The following is a 21532-nucleotide window of genomic DNA, read 5'->3' as shown; positions in this document are numbered from 1 at the left end:
TTTGACTCTGTGCCCAAGTGACATCAAGGGAAGTGATGGCAAACGACCTTCCGTTTTTTTCAGAAGCATCTCGCACCCGTGTTTCCAGGCCCTCTCATTTCAGCTAGATATAAGAACCAACCGAGGCACAGAGTGAGGCATAATTTGTCCACAATCACACAATTGTGGAATGCCATTTTCCAGATTCGAAGTGGGGTCTATTTGGAAAACATACATAATGCAGTATTTTTAACAGGGTAAACGAAATCTCTAACGCAGGCTACAGCTAGTGTATGAAACATCTATAGATCAATGGACACAGAAGTGCGCGTTATCTGTGGCATTGCTGTAATAAACATGCCAAAAAAGCACTGAGTCAGCTACCACTACGATAGAAGAAACCTATTAGACTGGTCTGCATGCACACAGGGGAATGCACCGTATAATGTTATCTTTGCTGGAGTATAATACCAGAGAGAGGTTATTTCAATATACCCAAGACCCCCATAGTTTTTAAATTGCTTCTCACTCTGGGACTCACTGTCAGACTTCAAGGTGCGCACTGCACACTACCCCTTTGTCAGACCCAGTGGTGCCCAAAGGCATAGCACAAAATGTGGGGGGTCCCGTGCGAGCCACGCTGTGGGCCCCCCCTCAAGCTCCTTAACAAAGCACAGAGCACACCACACCCGGGACAGTCCGGACCACCATGTGTGCGCAATATCCATGATGATAATGGCACTGCAGGGGCATGCACTACGGCAAGTGAAAAAAGTAAATGTTTTTTAATCAAAGCTGAAATGTTTAAAGTAACATAGAAAGAAGGAGGCAGTGTTTGGTGCACAAATATACCAGGTCAGTTGTTTTTTTGGGAGGGTGTAAATATTTGCCACAAGTATGTGAATGCGACCGAGTGTAGCGAGGAAACTTGAACCAACAAACGGGTTTGGGCAGGGTCAGGGGGGATTCTTCTCCCTCCCCTGAGAACATGTTTTGAATAATGGTGCATTACACAACACACTTGCTGTGAAAATGTGAGTAAAAGGCCAACAATTTGGATAAAAGGACAACAATCAGTTGTGTAGGGTGTGTGGTAAATCATGAAAAAAAGATGCAAGTCACCAAAAGTGCACAGGGCATTTCCCAATGCATTATCATGCCAGTCCCTGCAATATATGCCAGTATAACAAACATGTTCATGCAGGCTGTGCCCATACCTTTCCATGCTGGCTCCACCAACATATGCTAGTATTCCATACAAGACCATACTCATGTTCGCTTTAACATGTTGTTTTATAGTATCATTACTGGCACTGGGCACACAACTGGCTCTGTCAATATATGCCAGTACTCCTTTGTAAGAACATGCTCCCATTGGTTTGCCCACTAAAAGTGACATGTCATAAATATGAACACCTGTCCAAACAGGTTCTAGTGTAAGCCAGTCTAGACCCAGGAGAGCACTTATCATGCTTGAGTCATCATAGATGCTCAGTTAATAAAATGTAATGCTACAGTAAAAAAAAATACAGACCGCTACACCAAAACATCAGTCTAGCAAGGTAACACTACTTATCATGCTTGCTTTTTTAAAGATGCAAGTAAAAAATGTCGTGCCATAGTAAGCAGTGGCTAGACTGACTGCACCAAAATGCCATTCTAGCCAGGTAATGACACACATGAACTTGGATCTGTCCAAAAATACCAGTAAAACATGCAAAGTCAATAAAGGATGCGTCAAAAATGCTCCAGTGATCTACAGTCTCCCTGGGCCTTACACACACATGGATCCCCTTTCACCCTCTGTTCACTGACACATACATCCACTTTCACATTCCCTCACACTGGATTCACCACACAGGTACACACCAAACCCTGTGCAGAACATTCAAACACACACTATCACATTCATACTCATTCAGCCACCAGTCATTCTTCTCTTACATCCACTAACTGCATTCTCTGAACAGACAAACATACATTCTTCAAAAACGCACATCACATCACTTCTCATTCACCCACCAGTCACTCACACCTCTCCTCCATCCACTAATTGCAATTGCATTCTCTACACAGGCACACACCCACCCACCCGGAACATTCAATAACACACATCACACCACATCACTTCTCATTCACCCACCAGTCACTCACACCTTCTCTTACATCCACTCACTGCAATCTCTGAACAGACTAACCAACCCACCCACCCAACTACATTCAAAGACATACATCGCATCACTTCTAATTCACCCACTAGTTACTCACACCTTCTCTTACATCCACTCATTGCTTTCTCTACACATGCACACACCCACCCAGAACATTCAAAAATACACATCACATCTCATTTACCCACCAGTCACTCACATCTTCTACATCCACGCATTGCATTCTCTACACAGGCACGCACCCACCCAATCAGGACATTCAAAACACACATCACATCTCATTCACCCACCAGAGACTCACACCTTCTCTTACATCCATTCACTGCATTCTATGAACATACGTCCTCACACCCACCCGCCCAGGAACATTAAAAAACACATATCACATCACTTCTCATTCACCCACCAGTTACTCGCACCTTCTGTTACATCCACTCATTGCATTCTCTACACAGGCACACACCCACCCAGAAAAATTCTAAAACACACATCACATCACTTCTCATTTACCCACCAGTCACTCACACCTTCTCCTACATCCACTCATTGGATTCTCTACACAGGCACACAGCCACCCACCCAGAACATTCAAAAACACACATAACATCACATTTCTAATTCACCCACCATTCACATACATACATCTGGCACTCACCACTTCACACATGCAAAATACACATCCTAAAAAATAAAAACTTCTTACTTTTTTTTTGCAGTTTTGATCGTTCCTTTCAGGCCACCATCGACTCCTCTGTGCTGTTCACAAACCGGAACCAGGAAGCTGCGAGAGCTTCCTGGTTCCTGTATGTGAGCTGCGAGAAATTTGAGGGAGAAGTGGTTGGAGCTGAACATTGCATGTGTCATGTGCCACATGTCACCGTCAGCTCAAACCTCTACACCAGGATATTTATTTATTTTTGTAAATTATTTAGTGAAAATACATTTTTGGGGTCGCAAGGGAGTCCCCATGGGTTGCAGCTATAGCACCCAGGGGTCACAGTTACGACCCCTGGCGACCCCCAAATGACATCCCTGCATTTAGTGGCAGTTTCTCTCAGCATGAATATGTGTTTGAAGGGATTTTTTCCATTGTGCCATTATTCGTGACAATGGACACTCGTATATGCATGACACTTATCTGGCCATTATGCACTTGTCAGATGTCTAAATGTTTGGAATGAAACAGTTTCCCTCTGAAACGTGGCTGTTTGAGTCACTTATTTTACCTCATTCATGCCTACCAGACGCTAAGAAGCTATGTTTTTTTTCCAGGCCACTGAAATAAGTATGGGGCATTTCTGAAAAATAGGTGTGATAGTAACAAAATGCTTTTTTGTAAAAGAAAATGCATTTTATTTAACAATACCTTGTAAAAGCAAAGTGTCACTTATTTGCGAGTCATGCACGTCAGCCGTGAGACAATGTTTCATGAGGAATGGCAGTGTCTAATCCCTGTTTCTCCAAAATAAGCACATTATCAAAGACACACATTCATGATAGTTGTCATTATTTCTACCAACACCACCTTTCAGTAGTGCAGCTGCAGTAGGGTAGCCCTGGATGCATACGGTCATTTCTACTCCCATTGAGCAGGCACCTATAGACATCTATTCTGCTATGTAGGATCTATGGGGTGATATGGATTGTAGACGGCCCCACATGTGCCTTTTGTGCCAATGGATGGTTGATGCTACAGTAGACCCTTCATATCATAGACTGATGATTTCAGCCTACCAGCCACCACCTCTAAAGTTCCCTTCACTGAGACATGCACAGTACACCCTAAGGGAGCTCTCATTGTTAGTGGGTGGTTCTGACTGCTTTGATTGCGGCTGCAAGTCTAGTTTAGCAAGCTCTCTTAATGGACCACCTCAGATGCTGCCTGAGATAGACATATACATTAAATCTCCATTCGGCCTAGGTATTCTCTGTCCACAGATGGAGGGTCCTTGCTGACAATTAAATGAACATGGTATGGTCTTCCAGTAGATTGGGGATTTTTGGTGATGCCAATCATCTGTGTCCTGCGCTCTTCGAAAAATGGCTGCTGATCGGTAGAGTGACGGAGTAACAACCCCCTACTCCGGTAAAACAGAAAGGTTAGTGGGGTTCGCGGGAACCCCACTCTACTTTAAGATCAAGCGCCACAGGGTAAATAATGAGTGTACACAAAAGGTATTTGAATTTGAAAATTATATTTCAGAAAAAATGCCCTATAAGAGACACGTGTTTCGGCAGATACATCGCCTTTTTTAATCAGGGCTAAGATAGTTTACATAAACAGGTCATAAAACATATTAGTAAGTACAAGACAGTTCGGTGAAATAATCAGCAGTTGAAAAAACAATGTAAAATCAATATTGCAAAAATTAGTGCACAGAGAGATATGGAAGGGGGAAAAGGGGAGGATTGTTAGGGACGGTAGAGATATCAACAAAGGGGAAAGAAAAGATGAACATCATAATGTTAATTGCAATGTGTGGACAAGTTCAGCTAATTAGGAGCAGATTTTTTGAGGCGAATACAGTTGTCTTATTCATCACACTCGACATCTTACCCGATTTGGTGCAAGCTATAAGTCAGATCATTGGTTGTTTGGAGGTTGTCATGGGATAAATCCCGCCTGTGGGGAAATTTACACATATTACTATGTGGTTTCTTTATGGGTTGCTTATTACAGAGAGTCCATTGGTTGCGGGTGCTGGGTAACATAGGAGTTTACAGACTAATAATTCCGTGATTCGGACTGGGAGTGAAAATAGCGCTTTATCTGTGTTACAAAGACCGTCGGGTTACGGGTTGTGGCAAATGGAGCCAATCTCAGGATCGTGAGACATTTGTTTGTTTTATTACAACATTTAGTGGTAATTAATGGGCGGTATGCCAGTGTAGGGGAAAGCAGTCTAGTAAGATCTTGAGAATAATGCAAAAACAGTACATTTGTGGGTTTTAGCTATTACTAATTACATCCTCGTATTGTGATTCACATTCGTGAATGAAGAAAAACATGCGAGTGTGAGCGAGAAAATCGGGAGGCTATAAGCATGGTTTACGTGAACTAGGTGCGCTCGTGATTTGCGCGAGTTAGCTGCGCTCGTGGATTAGGGGGCTTAGGGCTTACCTCGCAAGAGTTGGTCTTCGTCACAAGCGTCGGCATCTGAATGCGAGCACAGACGCCGCGCTTCAAAGTAGTGTTATGTTGCAGTCGTCACCATGATGACTGTAGTCCTTTTTCCTTTTCATGGAGTCATGCGAGGGCAGGGCGCCATGTTTGACGTTCTGAGTCGGACATTGGGTCGCTTATATCATTTAAACTTGGCAGTATAAGGTTGCCTTAGTAACAATGTAAGTATTATTCAAAATACTCACATTTTGTTAAAAAACCCGGGGGAGAGAAAGATCAAACTACCGTGTTCATAACTTGGAGATTCATATGGTATATGTAAACAACAACTATTGGCGAGAATAATTAAGGGGAAGTCTCCTTTGAGTAAGGGCTTGCCTATAGTAAAGGGAAAAACTACTTTACTAACAACATTTTTCTCTTTAATGGTCAGTACTATCGACAAAAAAGAGGTGTAGCGATGGGAGTGAAATTCGCTCCAGCCATCGCCAACCTATTCATGGGAATGTTCAAAGACACATACATCTATACTGACATAGCATACAATGAAAATGTGATCATGTGGACACGCTATATAGATGACGTGCTATTAATATGGAAAGCAACATCAGATGGTCTGAATGAATTCATGAAAAGAGCAAACTGCAATTCTTTGGGAATAGTGTTCACTGGCACCCACAGTAGAACACACATTAATTTCCTAGATCTTACTATCTATGTTCAAGACAATAACCTGCTAACTAAAACATATCGGAAACAGACAGAGGTGAATTCAACCCTGTACGCAACAAGCTGCCATTTTGATCCTGTGAAAAATAACATTCCCAAAGGAGAATTTATTTGAGCATGTCGCAATTGCACTGATTCGACAACCTTTGAAAAAGAATGCCAAACGTTGCACACCAGATCTAAAGCAGGAGGATACAAAACCAGATTTATCAAAGCAGCATTTGATAAAGCTCATTTGATAACAAGGGACTCGACTCTTATATCCACAAACTGATCCTCAGAAAAAAGACCAGAAACAGTTAAATTCATCACTACTTACTGTGCAAATAATGGTACACTGCGAACAATATTACGTAAGAACTGGCATCTCCTGAAATACATTGACGTCCGCCCAACAATCATCTATCGGAGGGCCAGAACGCTTAAGTCAACTATCAGCCCTTCAATGCTGCCAGAAGTAGATCAACCACAGCAAAACACTTGGCTACAAACAATGTCTTTTGGTTTCAGAAAATGTGGGATTTGCACAATGTGTAAATATGCCCACTGTCCAACTACGAAATTCACAGATAACTTCGGTACCTCGACCATGATTAAAGATAACTAACTGCAAATCGAAATTTGTGGTTTACGCAATCATCTGCACTTGCCACAAGATATATGTGGGCAGTACTATATGAGAACTGAGGATAAGGATAAGAGAGCATCTCTCATCGATAGGAAGCCAAGATTCCTCATTACCACTTGCAGTACACTGGCAGGCAGACCATCAAATGGACGATAAAAATGACATCAAATTTATTGGTCTTAGTAAAATTATCCCAGGAAGAAGAGGAGGCAACCAAGAACTTGAACTAAGACGACAAGAAGCCCGTACCATATGTCACTTCAGAACCACAAGAGTAGGCTTGAACGCAGACACCGAGATGGGAGTTTTCCTCTGAATCATTGAGATCCTGCTCTCTCTCTTTTGTATATTTACTTTACCTTTCAAAATATTGTCGGAAGTGACATATATGAATGTAAATAATGAAGGTTTGATAATGATACCAGTGACACCCCATCTATCAGACGCCTAAATTCAAGATATCTGTGAATATACATACAATCCATATCTATTTACTATGACACATATTTTTCCTTTACTATAGGCAAGCCCTTACTCAAAGGAGACTTCCCCTTAATTATTCTCGCCAATAGTTGTTGTTTACATATACCATATGAATCTCCAAGTTATGAAAACGGTAGTTTGATCTTTCTCTCCCCCGGGTTTTTTAACAAAATGTGAGTATTTTGAATAATACTTACATTGTTACTAAGGCAACCTTAAACTGCCAAGTTTAAATGATATAAGCGGAAAAAGGACTACAGTCGTCATGGTGACGACTGCAACATAACACTACTTTGAAGCGCGGCGTCTGTGCTCGCATTCAGATGCCGACGCTTGTGACGAAGACCACCTCTTGCGAGGTAAGCCCTAAGCCCCCTAATCCATGAGCGCACCTAACTCGCGCAAATCACGAGCGCACCTAATTCGCGGAAACCTTGCTTATAGCCTCCCGATAATCTCGCTCACACTTGCATGTTTTTCTTCATTCACGAATGTGAATCAGAATACGAGGATGTAATTAGTAATAGCTAAAACCCACAAATGTACGGTTTTTGCATTATTCTCAAGATCTTACTAGACTGCTTTCCCCTACACTGGCCTACCGCCCATTAATTACCACTATATTTTGTAATAAAACAAACAAATGTCTCACGATCCTGAGATTGGCTCCATTTGCCACAACCCGTAACCCGACGGTCTTTGTAACACAGATAAAGCGCTATTTTCACTCCCAGTCCGAATCACAAAATTATTAGTCTGTAAACTCCTATGTTACCCAGCACCCGCAACCAATGGACTCTCTGTAATAAGCAACCCATAAAGAAACCACATAGTAATATGTGTAAATTTCCCCACAGGCGGGATTTATCCCATGACAACCTCCAAACAACCAATGATTTGACTTATAGCTTGCACCAAATCGGGTAAGATGTCGAGTGTGATGAATAAGACAACTGTATTCGCCTCAAAAAATCTGCTCCTAATTAGCTGAACTTGTCCACACATTGCAATTAACATTATGATGATCATCTTTTATTTCCCCTTTGTTGATATCTCTACCGTCCCTAACAATCCTCCCCTTTTCCCCCTTCCATATCTCTCTGTGCACTAATTTTTGCAATATTGATTTTACATTGTTTTTTCAACTGCTTATTATTTCACCGAACCGTCTTGTACTTACTAATATGTTTTATGACCTGTTTGTGTAAACTTTCTTAGCCCTGATTGAAAAAGGCGATGTATCCGCCGAAACACGTGTCTCTTATAGGGCATTTTTTCTGAAATATAATTTTCAAATTCAAATACCCTTTGTGTACACTCATTATTTACCCTGTGGCGCTTGATTTTAAAGTAGAGTGGGGTTCCCGCGAACCCCACTAACCATTCATGGTATGGTGTTCATTGGGCTCATTGGATCCACAGTATTCAGGCTCGTTTAAGTTGCTGCCTCACACCTTTCCTGAACATTGAAAACAACTGTGGCTAGGTTTGTGAAAGAGCAAGGGTGGCAGGCTGTTGCTCTTTTCAAACCTCCTTGCCACACCACAGGAGGCCTCTGAAAAGAAAATTATACCCCATGCTACGCTGCTGGTACACAGTGATTGGCTAAACATGCTAGGGTTCTCTGATTCGGTCTGGCCTGCCCACACAGCACTGATTGGTAGTTCATATTTTAAAGTGTATGAAAGCACATTTGTACAACAGGATTGTATGGCAGTGCCCAGATGTACTGCCTTGTTCATAGGATCTGCTAGTAATAGACAATTCAATGTTTGGGAGGCAGGAATGCTTTTCCTATATTATGCTCGTATGTTAACAGTGGGAAAAGATCATGTTCTCTGAGGGGCTATAACAATAATCTAAATATTTCATCAGGAACTCTGGAGAGTAAATAATAGATTGCTATATAGAGTGAACATGCGTCTCAAAGTATTGCTGGTCTAAATCAGTCTTGCGAGTGGTCAAACGAATGATATAATCAAATGCATTTAATGTGTTATAATATGCACGAGCATGAGACAACCAACCTTACAATGGAAGTGACAAGAAGGACAAGTGATTTGAAATGATCACATTGAAGCTTGGCTAGATCATGTGACACACAGCAGGGCCCGCCTTTAGCGCAGTTGCAGGAAATGATGCTTCTAGTTCATCAGGCCAAACACAACAATGAGCTCATTTCTAAAACTGTGCTAATTGCACAAAGGGGACCTCTACGAAGTGCAGAAAAAAAGTGTAAGAACAGGCGAAATCGCCTTTACTCCTTTTTTGCACTTCTTAGTACAAAGTGTAGCTTCAACAAGCAGTGAGTGGAGCGTAAAAATAGTTTATATAGTAATGGGAAGGCAGGGCACAGTGGCCAATGGCCCTTTTCTACTGTAGGCCTTTTCAACTGCAACGCCTCCAATCTGAACTTGGAAGAAAAGGGATGTCTCTCTGTTCATGGGACTAGGTTGAACAAGGTTGGAAGAGGTTGTAACCTGATGTACTTTGTTATACTGTATACGTTTGCATTTTGGTGCTTCTACATTCCCATATTTTTGTTTTCATAGGGATTCTATGGAGAGATTTCGAATCCGCTGCTTTTGGCAGTTCACATGGACTATCCAGACCATTCTGTAATTGACATCACGAAGAACAACTTCAAGCACTTCTACGAGGGCTCGGAAATTGTGGTGGCTGGACGGGTTACAGATAATGAAGTGACACACCTACCTGTGCAGATTAAAGCTCAAGGGGTAAGATCATGGAATACTTTGTCACATAACTTCATGCGTCCCTTTTGGATAATTTAAGCCGGGCCACAGGCTTGCTGCAAAAAGAGTGGTGCTATGCAAATAAAAAGATATTCAGAGGCAACCTCAGAATTTGAGAACAGATCCATCTCAATCTGGAAACCCCTAAATACCACCCTGCCAGAGGAAATATGTAACGCTCCAGGGAGATACCCCAAAAATGTGTTCTTAGTTAATGTGTGTGTGCGCACGCGCGTGCTGATGGAGTTGCTAACCATGTTGAGAGTCGGCCCTGTTTGACTATTCTGTGAAAGTTATTTGATGCCTGGGAGCTCAATGAGAGGGTGTGCCCGCTTTGTTCCCTTACATGCAACCTGATGACAAATCGATCTAGATACTGTAACTGAACCTGGAACCTGGAAGAGACTAAAGCATCTTGGAACATGCACCTGAGGCAACAACTAATTTGTATACAATCAGATGTCATCAATGTGTGAGATGGTAGCCAGGAGGACATACTGCCTCTCAAGTTTCGCACACCATCAATAGTCAGCCAGCACTATACAGGTTCCTCAAGCTAATCCGGACCACATCATCCAGGGTATTATCTGACATCTGCTCAGTTTCTGGCCGGGCCAGGGTGGATTCCTCCACTGTAATTGTCTGTCAACCGTCCAGGCGGTGAGGGCCAGGAGAGGGATGGACCAATCCTTCAAAAAAGATTAGTCAACCCTCTCTGGATTATAAATCCTCTAAGGTAATAGGTACATTGGAGGGTCCACCCTCCTCGCGGAGGTACAATCATTTTGGTGGTGTGTGATAGGGGACACCACACTTCAAAAGGAACAACACAATAAGTTGAGAGATAGAGGGGTGTCCACACCATCCAACATGGGGATTTACCTCATCAGTGTGAGACAATATACCCTTGCCCCACCTTTAGTCTCTACAATCTAATTGGTGAGAAACGTGAGTTGTCCACCCATCTCCAAAAGAGACAGCCACCAGGGCATTAGGGATAGGGGAGTGTAAACCCCTCTTCAAATGTACTTTTCCAATTGCTAAGAACAACACTTAAGAATACATATGGTGATGGGGAACACCCATGTTGACAGTAGACCAGAGCAACAACAATGGCAGGATGACTGACCTGCATTCATTGAATTCATCCAATGTTGGAGTTCAAAAGGCACTGTTGGCTGGTAATTCGCCTAGCTATTGGGGAGCTATGCTACCAAGGAGTCATGGGGTTGTCTGCTTCTGCCTACGCTGCCCTACTGCAGCTCGCTTTGTGTCCTCATGTAGAGTAGTATGTATGATGTAGTATATATGGTAATGATATGAACTAGCATCCCCACACCTGTTGGCATTGTTTGAAAGATTAGTGGCTTCTGCCCCTCATCCTAAGCCACAGGCCTTGCCTACTTGCCCTTTCGTGGCTACCAGTGCAGCACACTGGGAGAAAGAACCCCGCCTTCCCATAGTTTGAAATTGAGGTGCCATGGTGCAGGAAGCATGGCCCTTTGATGTGGGAACTAGAGTCCAGTGCACCTTGTGCAATCAGCCACCACAGGTGCCACTCTGGGACAACTGATCTGTGCATGCCCAACTAATGGAACTGGGTTCCCAAGCAATGGGTATGCCCCTGTAGAATGGGTTATGAGAGACTAGACCAGCGTGCAGGTTGCTGCACTGAGAGTCTATACTGGTTTCCACTCTGTTTGGAGCAATCTGGGATCTTTTTTTCTCCTGAATGGCATGGACGCAAAGGATGCAGTCCACATGTTGCAACGCATCTTGTACACAGTAGTAAGTTGAGTGATTCAATCCCTAGGAACATGATTCTGGAATATGTGTTCGAGGTTGATACTTTTTCCTTTTTGACATGGATCTGGCATGACTGGCGTGCTATCAATGCCCAGAGTAAGACAGGGGCACACCTTCAGAACCAGATACGCTATTCACTACTGCTGTCACATCTGCATTTGACTGTCCCATGGCCTAGCAACCGGAGGGCTCCCCTTACAGATGGACACATATGCCATTTCCATTTCAATAGTGAGCTGGTGAGAAGAGGTGTTTGCCCACTATAGCATATAGCACAGCATACAGCACAGCAAATTTGACTTACATGCCATAGGTACGTGCTTTAGTTCAGAAAAAAGCTCCATAAAAGCAGCACATGTCAAACACGATAAAACACATTAAAAATGTCAGCAACATTGAAAAATATTACAATAAAAATCAATTTACATTTCAGCAACAAGTTCCTCAGTAGATTGAGCATCAGTCTTGGCCCTTGTTTAAGGCACTGATACGGAATAATTTTTTCCACTGCCTATCCTCTAAGAGATGTTATGCATGGTTAATAACATCAGAGCAGGGCCGTACTACCTGCAGTGCAATGTGCAAAGTAAAGGAAGAAAAATCCTACTGCAAAGAAACTTTAGGTTAGGGCCAAACAACACAAAATGCATAGGTCCTGACTGACAGAAGTGTTTTATAATGGCGCAATCCCATAGGAAAACGCTCTGTGAATCAGGCCCATATTATCTAAAATGGCGTCTTGACCACATGCACCTTAATACATTCATTAGAATGGATAAAAAGCCCAGGCGTTAAGCAATGGTAAACATGTTAAAAGGCAAAATAACAATTTACATTTTAGCTGCGGGTTCATCAATAACTCTTTGCCCTTATTTTGAGCGTGTGTACTAAGTATCTTTCAATGACCCAACACACTAAGGGAGACCTGCACATTGTTAAGAATATCAAAGCAGGGCTGCAATACCGAAAGTGCATCATACAAAGTAAATGAAGAAGAGTCCTGCCAAAAGAGGCTTATATTTGGGACACAAATCAACATAACATTCATAGCACAGTTAGCATCTCGTGATGAGATTTTCCATTTTCTACTGAGAGCCTCTAGTGGGAGAAGGCTAAATCTTAGTTTAGTGATTTGCAACTAATGGAATACAGATTCCTGACCCAGGTTATCCATGGGCAACAAAAAGACGTACCTCTATTGGTAGATATGTATGTAATCATATGGAGCATTATTGTACAATCCTCCCTTAATGGATTTTGGAGACTAAAATAGTGTTCTCTTAGCAGTGGTTTCCAATTTAGTCCTTTACAGGATGCATCAAAAACAGAGAACCTCATTACAAGTTTGGTGGTATCTCGACGGTAAATTTGCTGAGATATCACTGTACCGTAACCGCCACTTGGTCCAGCGGTATTACCTGCCAGATTACAAGTGGCAGTATGGCAGTGTTAGTCCCCATTTATGGAGTCCATCGGACTCGATGGGGATTTCAGAGGAATTTCCACCAGCGGCAATTCTGCCGAAATGGCAGTTTTTTTGCCAGTAAGGTGGCGTAATTACCTCCAGAATTTTTCGGGAGGTTTTCTCCAACCCACCACCAAAACCATAGCTGGGCAGTGCGGTAATACGACGGTAACTGTGTTACCGCATTACTGCCATTTTGGCCCACACCTCTCAAGAGCTAAACCAATATTAACCAGCTGAAACTTTATTGATAATTACCATTACATTTTGTGTACAACAGCTCTATGGAGTAGATCAGAAAACAACCCTTTGATAACAATAGATAATCTATTGGGTGACAGACTTACAATTCAGCATGCAGAGTTTAAAACGAAGTGCATTAAGGCACACCCAGTACCCTTCACAGAAAACATGTTCTGAATGCACTAGGGGTTGTGAATTGGTGTGCCCCAATGCCCCCAACTTAGCTAACCACCTGTATAGATTTAGCTCTTGGCAGTCTATCCATATTCTGTGCAAAACGGAGCAGCGCACCATTATAATAGCACATCTGTACTGCTTGATCTTCCACATGGTTCGCCCATCTTGAGAGAAGGCAGGAAGATAACTCCTAGATAGTGGTATCTAGATACCCAATCAATTTCCCTGTTATTGCAAATACTACATTTTGGGGTCCTTTTTAACCCCAGATCCATCACCTTTGATTTTGTGATATTGACCAAGAGTTCCCTTGCATTCATAAACAGTCAGAACCTGTTGACTTAGGTGTGCAGTGCTTTGGGGGTACGGGCGAGAATTACTACATCATCTCGTAGAGTAGAAAAGGTTAGCAGTGGCCTTTGGACATCTTGGACACTTCTTAGCTTAGTCACAAGATTGCTAATTATAGATTCAAGAGGAAGGGGGCTAGGAAACACCGCTGGCACACACCATTGCTTGATCTAAAGGCCACAGATAGTTAATCCACATTATCCAACATAACAGATATCTTTAGGTAAAGGTGCAATGCTTTGAGCAGGCTGGTTCTCGTCTGTGGTAATCACTTCTGATATACATTTTCCCATGATAGTTCTCTGTTTACGCAGTCAAAAGCACTGGACAGGGCCATAAAAGCCAGGTAAACCAGAGTCCTATTCGGCAGGATACTAACTGACTGTCAAGGCAGGTTTAGGGGGTGTTCAGTAGTGCTTAGGCCTTCATATAAGTCAAACTGATTTGAGATATTGGATAACATAGTTTATACCAATTCAAGATTCTTGAATGTAATGATTTCCCAAACAATTTGGTGATTGCACAACAGGGATATGGGGCACTAGCAGTCAAGATTGCCACAATTACTCTTTTCAAATATAGGGACAAGGATTGTTTCGAACCCAGAAGCATAAGAAGAAGGATCTGCTCATGGAATTAAACAGACATAATAAAATAGGGTCCCAGAATATAGGGTCATGTGTGTAAATATCCAGTGGGCATACATCAGAGCTCGGCCCTTGTGAGAGGCAGATCCCTTCATTGTTTTTATGATCTGGTATGGGGTTTTCAGGTAGACTAGGCCCAATGCTAGCCTGCTCAACCTCACCCTGACCGTAGAGAGTAGAGAAATGGGTAATCCAATCTTGGATGTTACAATTCAAACCCCTCACTGCATTGGGTTCTGATATTCCTTTCACTATCATACTGTAGAATTTGGAATAGTCTCACACTCTGAATGCTTGCTGTAGGGATTCCCACATCTGGTCCACCAGGCTTTGTCTTCCAAGGGACATGCACTTTTTATACTATTTACCTCTTAGCAGAATTACCACAGGAATTCTGGGGTGTTCTTTGAGTGAGCCCAAGAGAGACTTTTTTTACTATGCATGTGTTCCTTATCAAACCAAGATGGTTTGTTCTGACTAGAGCAAGGATGGCTCCGGTTACATACGGTTGAGGTCTGTTGTCTTACTTCTGCAAGTATGATCAAAACATTGAATGACATCTTGTGCATCGGATGAACAAAGCAAAGCAGAAACAGGCTGATTGTTTGTTTTTATGGAGGCTAAGAAGGCCGTATTGCAGATCATCCCATTTCAGTTCACATCTTTTATTGCACCTGAAGGATGGTATAATGGAATTTAGTATATACCCTATTTGCTTTGCTGCTATGAGAGTAAGTGTTGAGCTGGATTGTCATACTTAGCCCTGAGGACAGATTCTGAGAGGCCACCCCTATTCGGATACGGGGACAAACCACAAGGTCTAGCCAAACTTTATCTGGGTAGTGTGGATGAGAAGCAATGCTTAGGTTTAGGAGGGCATGAGAGTGGTGAAGGTTCAGTTAAGCATACTCTTAATAATACAAGTTGCACAGTACATATAAAAATAGGATCTGCCTACCAAAAGTCTGAATTCTTTTTTTTTTTTTAATTTGTTTGCATATATATATGTGGAGGGAGACCCCCCACCTTACTTCTATACATTTTCTATGAACTCCCCCCCCCCCCACACATATACGTATGTGAACAAATGGGGGTCGAACTTTTGGTACTCAGACTTTTTTGCCGCAGTAATTTCATCCAATTCCTAAAAATAGTTATTTATTAGACTGTAGAACAATACTGTTCTGAGTGAATAACCACAGGTACGTAACACACTAAAACATTAATTACTATTATATAGACGCCCACCTTGATGTATTCTGCTAAGAGCAGTAACACTTCACTTTTACAGTTTCACATAGAGTTCAAAGTACGGTATGTGTGAAAGCATGTGTATAAAGACAATACAACCAGGGAAGTAATCAAGACTTTTTACGTACTAATAGGTTTTACGATAAAGGTGTAGCAAACACTAACCAAAACCTTATAACTAATAAGTTAGTAACCTTAAAAAGTCCTTCCTTAGCTAGATAAAAGTTGCCTACAGCCCTTAAGAGTCACAGATCCCAACACAAGTATTTTCAGGCGGCTAGGAGTCTCTTTTAGGGGTTCCATGTGATAATTTCGCTGCAAAAATATCGCCATACAAAAATATTGCCATATTTTTGCGGCGAAATTCACAATGGACCCTGCGGAGGACACCCCCCGCAACCCTCGCTCCCACATAATATCCCCAATAAAAATATCGCCTATGGCGAACCAAACGGCCATATTTACGGCGATATTTTTGTGGGGATATTATTACCCGATACCCTTTTAGGAAGGTGCAAAAGTGTTGGCTTGAGCAGACAAGTAATTATAAGTATTCCAAAATGTAATAAAAGTTGGAGGAAAGTGTTTAACATACTCTCTCCCAATCCAACCACCTTTAAGGGAGGCCCAGGGGATGATTCCAGGTCAGAACACCACTGATCAAGGCTAGGAAATGGATTTGGAGACATAGGGGGCAAAACAGGTATGTTTACTTACCCCCTGTACTGAAATCTTCTCGGGGGGGGCACCATAGATGCTTCTAAAATCACAGGGACTTCTGTATTGATACCTTGTTCCATTGAAGGAAGTTCAGGTGTCTCAGGTGCAGAGGTCACTTCAGGTATCATGTTTTGAGTCTGGCTAGTTCGCAGTTCCACTCTCCATTGCACCGGTTCTGGACACTGGAAAACTGGAAACTCACGATACACCAACTTCAGAACCACCACTCCATCAATGACTTCAGAGAACCCCCTGTACGTGATGCAGGTGGCAGACAGCGATGGCCACCTGAAAAAAATGGTGGCAGACAACCCTTAGAGCGGAAACAAAGAAATGTATCCTGCAAGGCCCCTGTTTGTGAAGAGCTGCTATTTAAGGGAAATGATTCATGCTCCATAAACTGAGGATCTGTGAAGTCTCAACACTCAACTCAGTGACCATTGCAGAAAGGGAGCCCAGGAGGATGTCTGACTAGCCCACAGGAGGGTTTGGTGGCTGTTTTGAGCGCTTACAGCACATTCATTTTAGAGCAGAATTTGGGACTGATTGTTCCTAGTGTTCCAGGGGCTAAAGCAAAGGTGAAAGCTTTTTTAGATCTGCAGAGATACTGGGATTCTCTGGGCAAGTGAAAAAGGTCTGCTGGCAATCTTCCAATGACGGGTATTCACTGGGAGTGGGGTGTTGGCTCCAATGATAATCTCAACAATGGCTGCAGGGGTCCCGGTTTTATCCGGAAACTGGGCGAGAGTTGCCCACAGCCCACCAATGGAAAGGATCTGTACCATTCAAACTTGGCAGGGGCTGTCCAATCAGGACAGGCTCTGGCCACTGCATCCGCCCATCAACTGATACACCTGGCAAGGATGTCGGCTGGGCCACACACAGACCACCACTTTGTCAGCAAAAGTTGGAGGTTTCCTCAGTAAAAGGGCTTGCCATATTTGGAAAATCTGGCCAATCCAGGGCAGGAAGAAGGTCAAGCTACAAGATGGCTAAAGACAGGAAAGTGTATTGTGGTACTCAAGTTGGCATTAGGTGTAAACATCTTTAAAATCAGACTTTAAAAACATGGTAAAAGTATCCACTGCCACCAGCCCATCCTGGATACATCATGCAAGTAACATCACATTTGCTAAAATAAAGTTATAAGGACTGCACATGAAGTATCCCTACCACGCTTCACTTTTTGTGCAGGAAAAACAAAACAAAGAGCTTTACTATGTAGAACAGACTTCTCCTACACTAATAGCCATAGGAACTGATCAGTGGCCCCAACACAGAAAAAAGGCTTCATTTAACTCCAAAAAGATGATTTATGTATATTTAAAACAATAGCAAAAGGAAGGGCATCTCTGATGCTTCATGGAGGGGAAATCAGCAAAAAGATAAATCTTTCCTAACAGTGAGGAATGGTATATTAGAGCCACAGAGAAGTATATGCAGTAGGGATACACTTCAGAGACGCTTACCATGATAGCAATGTAATGGTTCGGGGGAGGGGTGGGTATGGGGAGTAAATAGAACAGAGTCTGCCATTGCCCAGGTTACACTGAACAGTGCTTTTTTCACAAGTGGGGAAACATGTAAATGCTTAACACACGTTTTGATCCAGCGTGTAACTGTTTTCAGATTAATATGTAAGAACATCTTTTTTTCTTTGACTTGATACTAGTATTGGTGTAAAACATGACTGCAAAATTAAATGACAATTTCTAAAAATGAGAATTAGATTGATATTGATGCAAAAAACCACCAAAGTATTCATAATATGGTTAACAATATTATTAACAGGCAACAAACAACTTTACTTTCAACATGGAGGGAAAAGTGAGAGAGGCAACGGAAGAGCAGAAGTATATATTTGGCGTGTATACACAGAGACTATGGGCCTATCTAACTATACAGCAGTTATTGGAAGAACTGTAAGTTATTTTACTTTTGTCCTTATACACAGCTCCTCTTGCATCTATTATTTCTTCTTTTGGTCTTTCACACCACTTCTACGCAGATGATTCCCTAATCTTTCTTTCCTTGTCTTCTTACTCTGACGCTATTCACTTGACTCTGTCTATCCAATCTTGGATGTCTGATCAATACCTTCCTCGTAACCCATCCAAGACCACAGTTCTTTTCTTTCCTGTTACTGCTATCCTTTACAGCTTGCTCCTCTGTCTATCTCTTTTCCTCCTTCTTTTCTTATTTCTCCTACACCCTGTAATCTCAGAGGCCTTCGATTCATCGCTATCTTTTCTCTCTCACATTTATTTATGCAGAGGCCCCCTTCCCACTGTTATTATCTCTACAACGTGCTTTGGCCTCAGCCTTGTCTGTCCTTTCATGGTGCTATAATCCTTATCTCATTGCGTACCTTTTCGCCCCTATTCTACTGCTCCTAACCTTTGCCTGGTTACCCTGCATATCATTTAGCACAACATAAACAGTTCTTTGGAGAAAAACTTTGTGTAGACTTTACTGTCACATTCGTCAAGATAAACCTGGTTGAAACAACGTCCTGGCTGTCCCTAATAGAAGAACACCCCAACCCTGTCAGGAGTGCCTTACCCTAGGTGTAGGTGGTGTGCCGCCTATCTAATAGGGAAAGTGGGAGAAGAAACTATTCCTCATCACTACTGATCTTATTAGTTGCGTCAAACCTTTATTAATCTACAAAAAACCAAGAGCACAACCCCTCAACTATTGTGTGGACTGGATTGGTTATTAGATCCTGTCAAAGTTATTAATTGGATGGAATATTACAGCCTTGGAATTTTTATAAGTAATTTATTCACCCACAGGAATCGAATATCCCAAACAAGAGTGGTTGTACTCAAATAGGTTAATGTGCAAAAAGTCCCATGTAGTTGAGACACCTAAAAATGCTCACTAAGTGTGAGTTCAATTGTGTTTGTACCATATCCTCCATTGTTTCCTCCGATATCGCAATGGTCATGAGTGTTGGACTTGGAGTTGGCCAGTCCAGAAAGGTGCCAGTATATGTTGTTACCGGCACCTTATTTCCAGATCGGCCAACTTGTAAGGAGGCTGTGTATGAAGTGCAATTAGAATACTTTGTATCCTTTTATCTTTTCTTCTAATGGCTTTTTGTTACTTTTACAATGTGCCTAGTATGAGCTTGTGGCAGCGGATATTTTTCTACCGTGATTTGGGGATTTAACATATACTTTTGCAATTACCGTACCTGTCTACTAAGAGTGGTTATCACCCTACGATCACTTTCTTATGTGGATTTTGCTTTTCCTTGCCATATTCTTCTTTGACCTTCTTCCTCCTCTCTCAGGTCTGGAATTGCCATGTATGGAAAGCCCTTTCCTGGGCAAAACTGTTGCTTCCCCAGGCCAAGAGGTGGTTTGTGTGTGAGCCGGATGTGGGGACTGGGGCTATGTGGTCCAAATACACATCCCAGTGCCTGAATGCCTGTTTCTGAGCATATGCTGTGGCTAGTGTCTGTCCATGATCTGATAGCTACTGACAGTCAGTCTCCGCCTACTTTGGTAACTCCCATTGAAACCCACCTTCTTCACCGTGAGGGTCTCCTGATGTTGCCTGTTTTATTGAGGCCTTTATCTTGTCATGCCAGGGGTGGACAGCTATCCAGTCTCTACAACCGTCAGAGTCCAGGACCGCAGATGGACCGGCTTCAATCCCAATACCAAAAGTGACCTCAGTGCCAAGTGGATTCAGGAACCGATGAAGTGATTTCTGAATAAATCAGAGGGGGGTGCATTTGCAATCTCCTAGTAAACCCTCCTACAAGGTACATATTACGGAACTAGTGACCTTTGGGCACTGGGCCTGTTTACCTAGCATGGCTGGACTTTTTAAGAACTATGGCCCTTAACTGGGGTTTTCCTGTCGGCTGTCTATGTTCTAATAACTTAATGACCTGTCCCCAATGAGTTCCAAAATAATATTTGCTGTTTTTCACGGCTTTACCATGCTCACTTACCTAAAGTGTTGCTCTTAACATTGCTTAACTATTGATTGCTGTGGGATATATTTACCCACTCAGCTGTACTCCCTTCCATAACCAAGCACAAGCAGCAAAATAGTTGCGCTGGCTCCTGTGAGCACCATTGCCTCACACAGAAACTGCGTTTTTCAGCTACAAAAAGATGGCTGCACCATCTTGCCAAGCATATATTGGGCATGATGGAACAAGGGGGCACACTGAAAAAGCCTGCCAGTGTCCTCTTACATGCATCAAAGAAGGGGAGTGAAAAAGCAGCGCTGCTTTGCTGCAAGCCCAAAGATCCCATTGAAAAAGGGAAATTTGTACATTTAAAAATGAAGCATCTCTGGTGCTCTTTTCCTCTGATTCCTCATCACAATACTTTTATTAATGAGAACCTGCCATGCCCATTCACCTTCACATTGTGCTCCAGCAGACAAGAGCAGTATCACTGAATGAAAGGCTGTTGTTCAGTTCTGGGAAAATAAAAGAAACTTCATTTTCAGCTACACAGGAAACGCTTTACTTTTGAGTTACAAAGTGTCAAAGATCAGTAATTCAAATAAACACTAGCTATCTAGGCCCAGGTCAATTTCAGTGCATCTGTGTTTCAAACAAATTGCTACGTAAAAGAAACTAACTATGGATACAGAAAAATGTGGGAAATTCAGATGGAACCTTTTTGAAAGGAAAATGACAGCAGACCTCACACCGTGTTTAAATGTACTTTTGCAAATAAAGGAAAATACCAGTTTTAAAAGTGTATGTTGGATAAGGCCCTGCCCTTGTCTAGTAATGCAAAGGGGTTTTGTGGTGTAACACATATATGAGATGTTTTATTCAACAGTATTGTTTTGATTCAGGATAAAATGAAAGAAAATAAAGGAATTAAACTGCATTGGCTGGATTTTGCAAGCTCCAGAACCGGTTTTCCCTGCTGGCTAAGCTAAGGCTTCCCCCAAAAGGAACCACCATAAACTTCCAGGACACTTGGCTGATAATTACTAGATTGGAGGAAAACTTTGACTGACC

General features: G+C 42.3%; 1 protein-coding gene across 1 annotated transcript in view; it reads left to right on the top strand.

Moving 5' to 3' along the window:
* LOC138566371 (inter-alpha-trypsin inhibitor heavy chain H3-like) overlaps positions 1 to 21532 on the top strand; it is a 669737-nt gene that overhangs the window by 356200 nt on the left and 292005 nt on the right. The window contains exons 13-14 of the mRNA XM_069643540.1: positions 9667 to 9852; positions 18322 to 18452. Coding sequence (XP_069499641.1) covers positions 9667 to 9852; positions 18322 to 18452 — 317 coding nt within the window. The remainder of the gene's footprint in view (positions 1 to 9666; positions 9853 to 18321; positions 18453 to 21532) is intronic.

Source organism: Ambystoma mexicanum, chromosome 2p (assembly GCF_040938575.1).
Source record: "Ambystoma mexicanum isolate Mex_15411 chromosome 2p, UKY_AmexF1_1, whole genome shotgun sequence".
NCBI lineage: Eukaryota > Metazoa > Chordata > Amphibia > Caudata > Ambystomatidae > Ambystoma > Ambystoma mexicanum.
The sequence above is the reverse complement of the archived record's forward strand: the minus strand, read 5'-3'. Positions and strand labels throughout refer to the sequence as shown.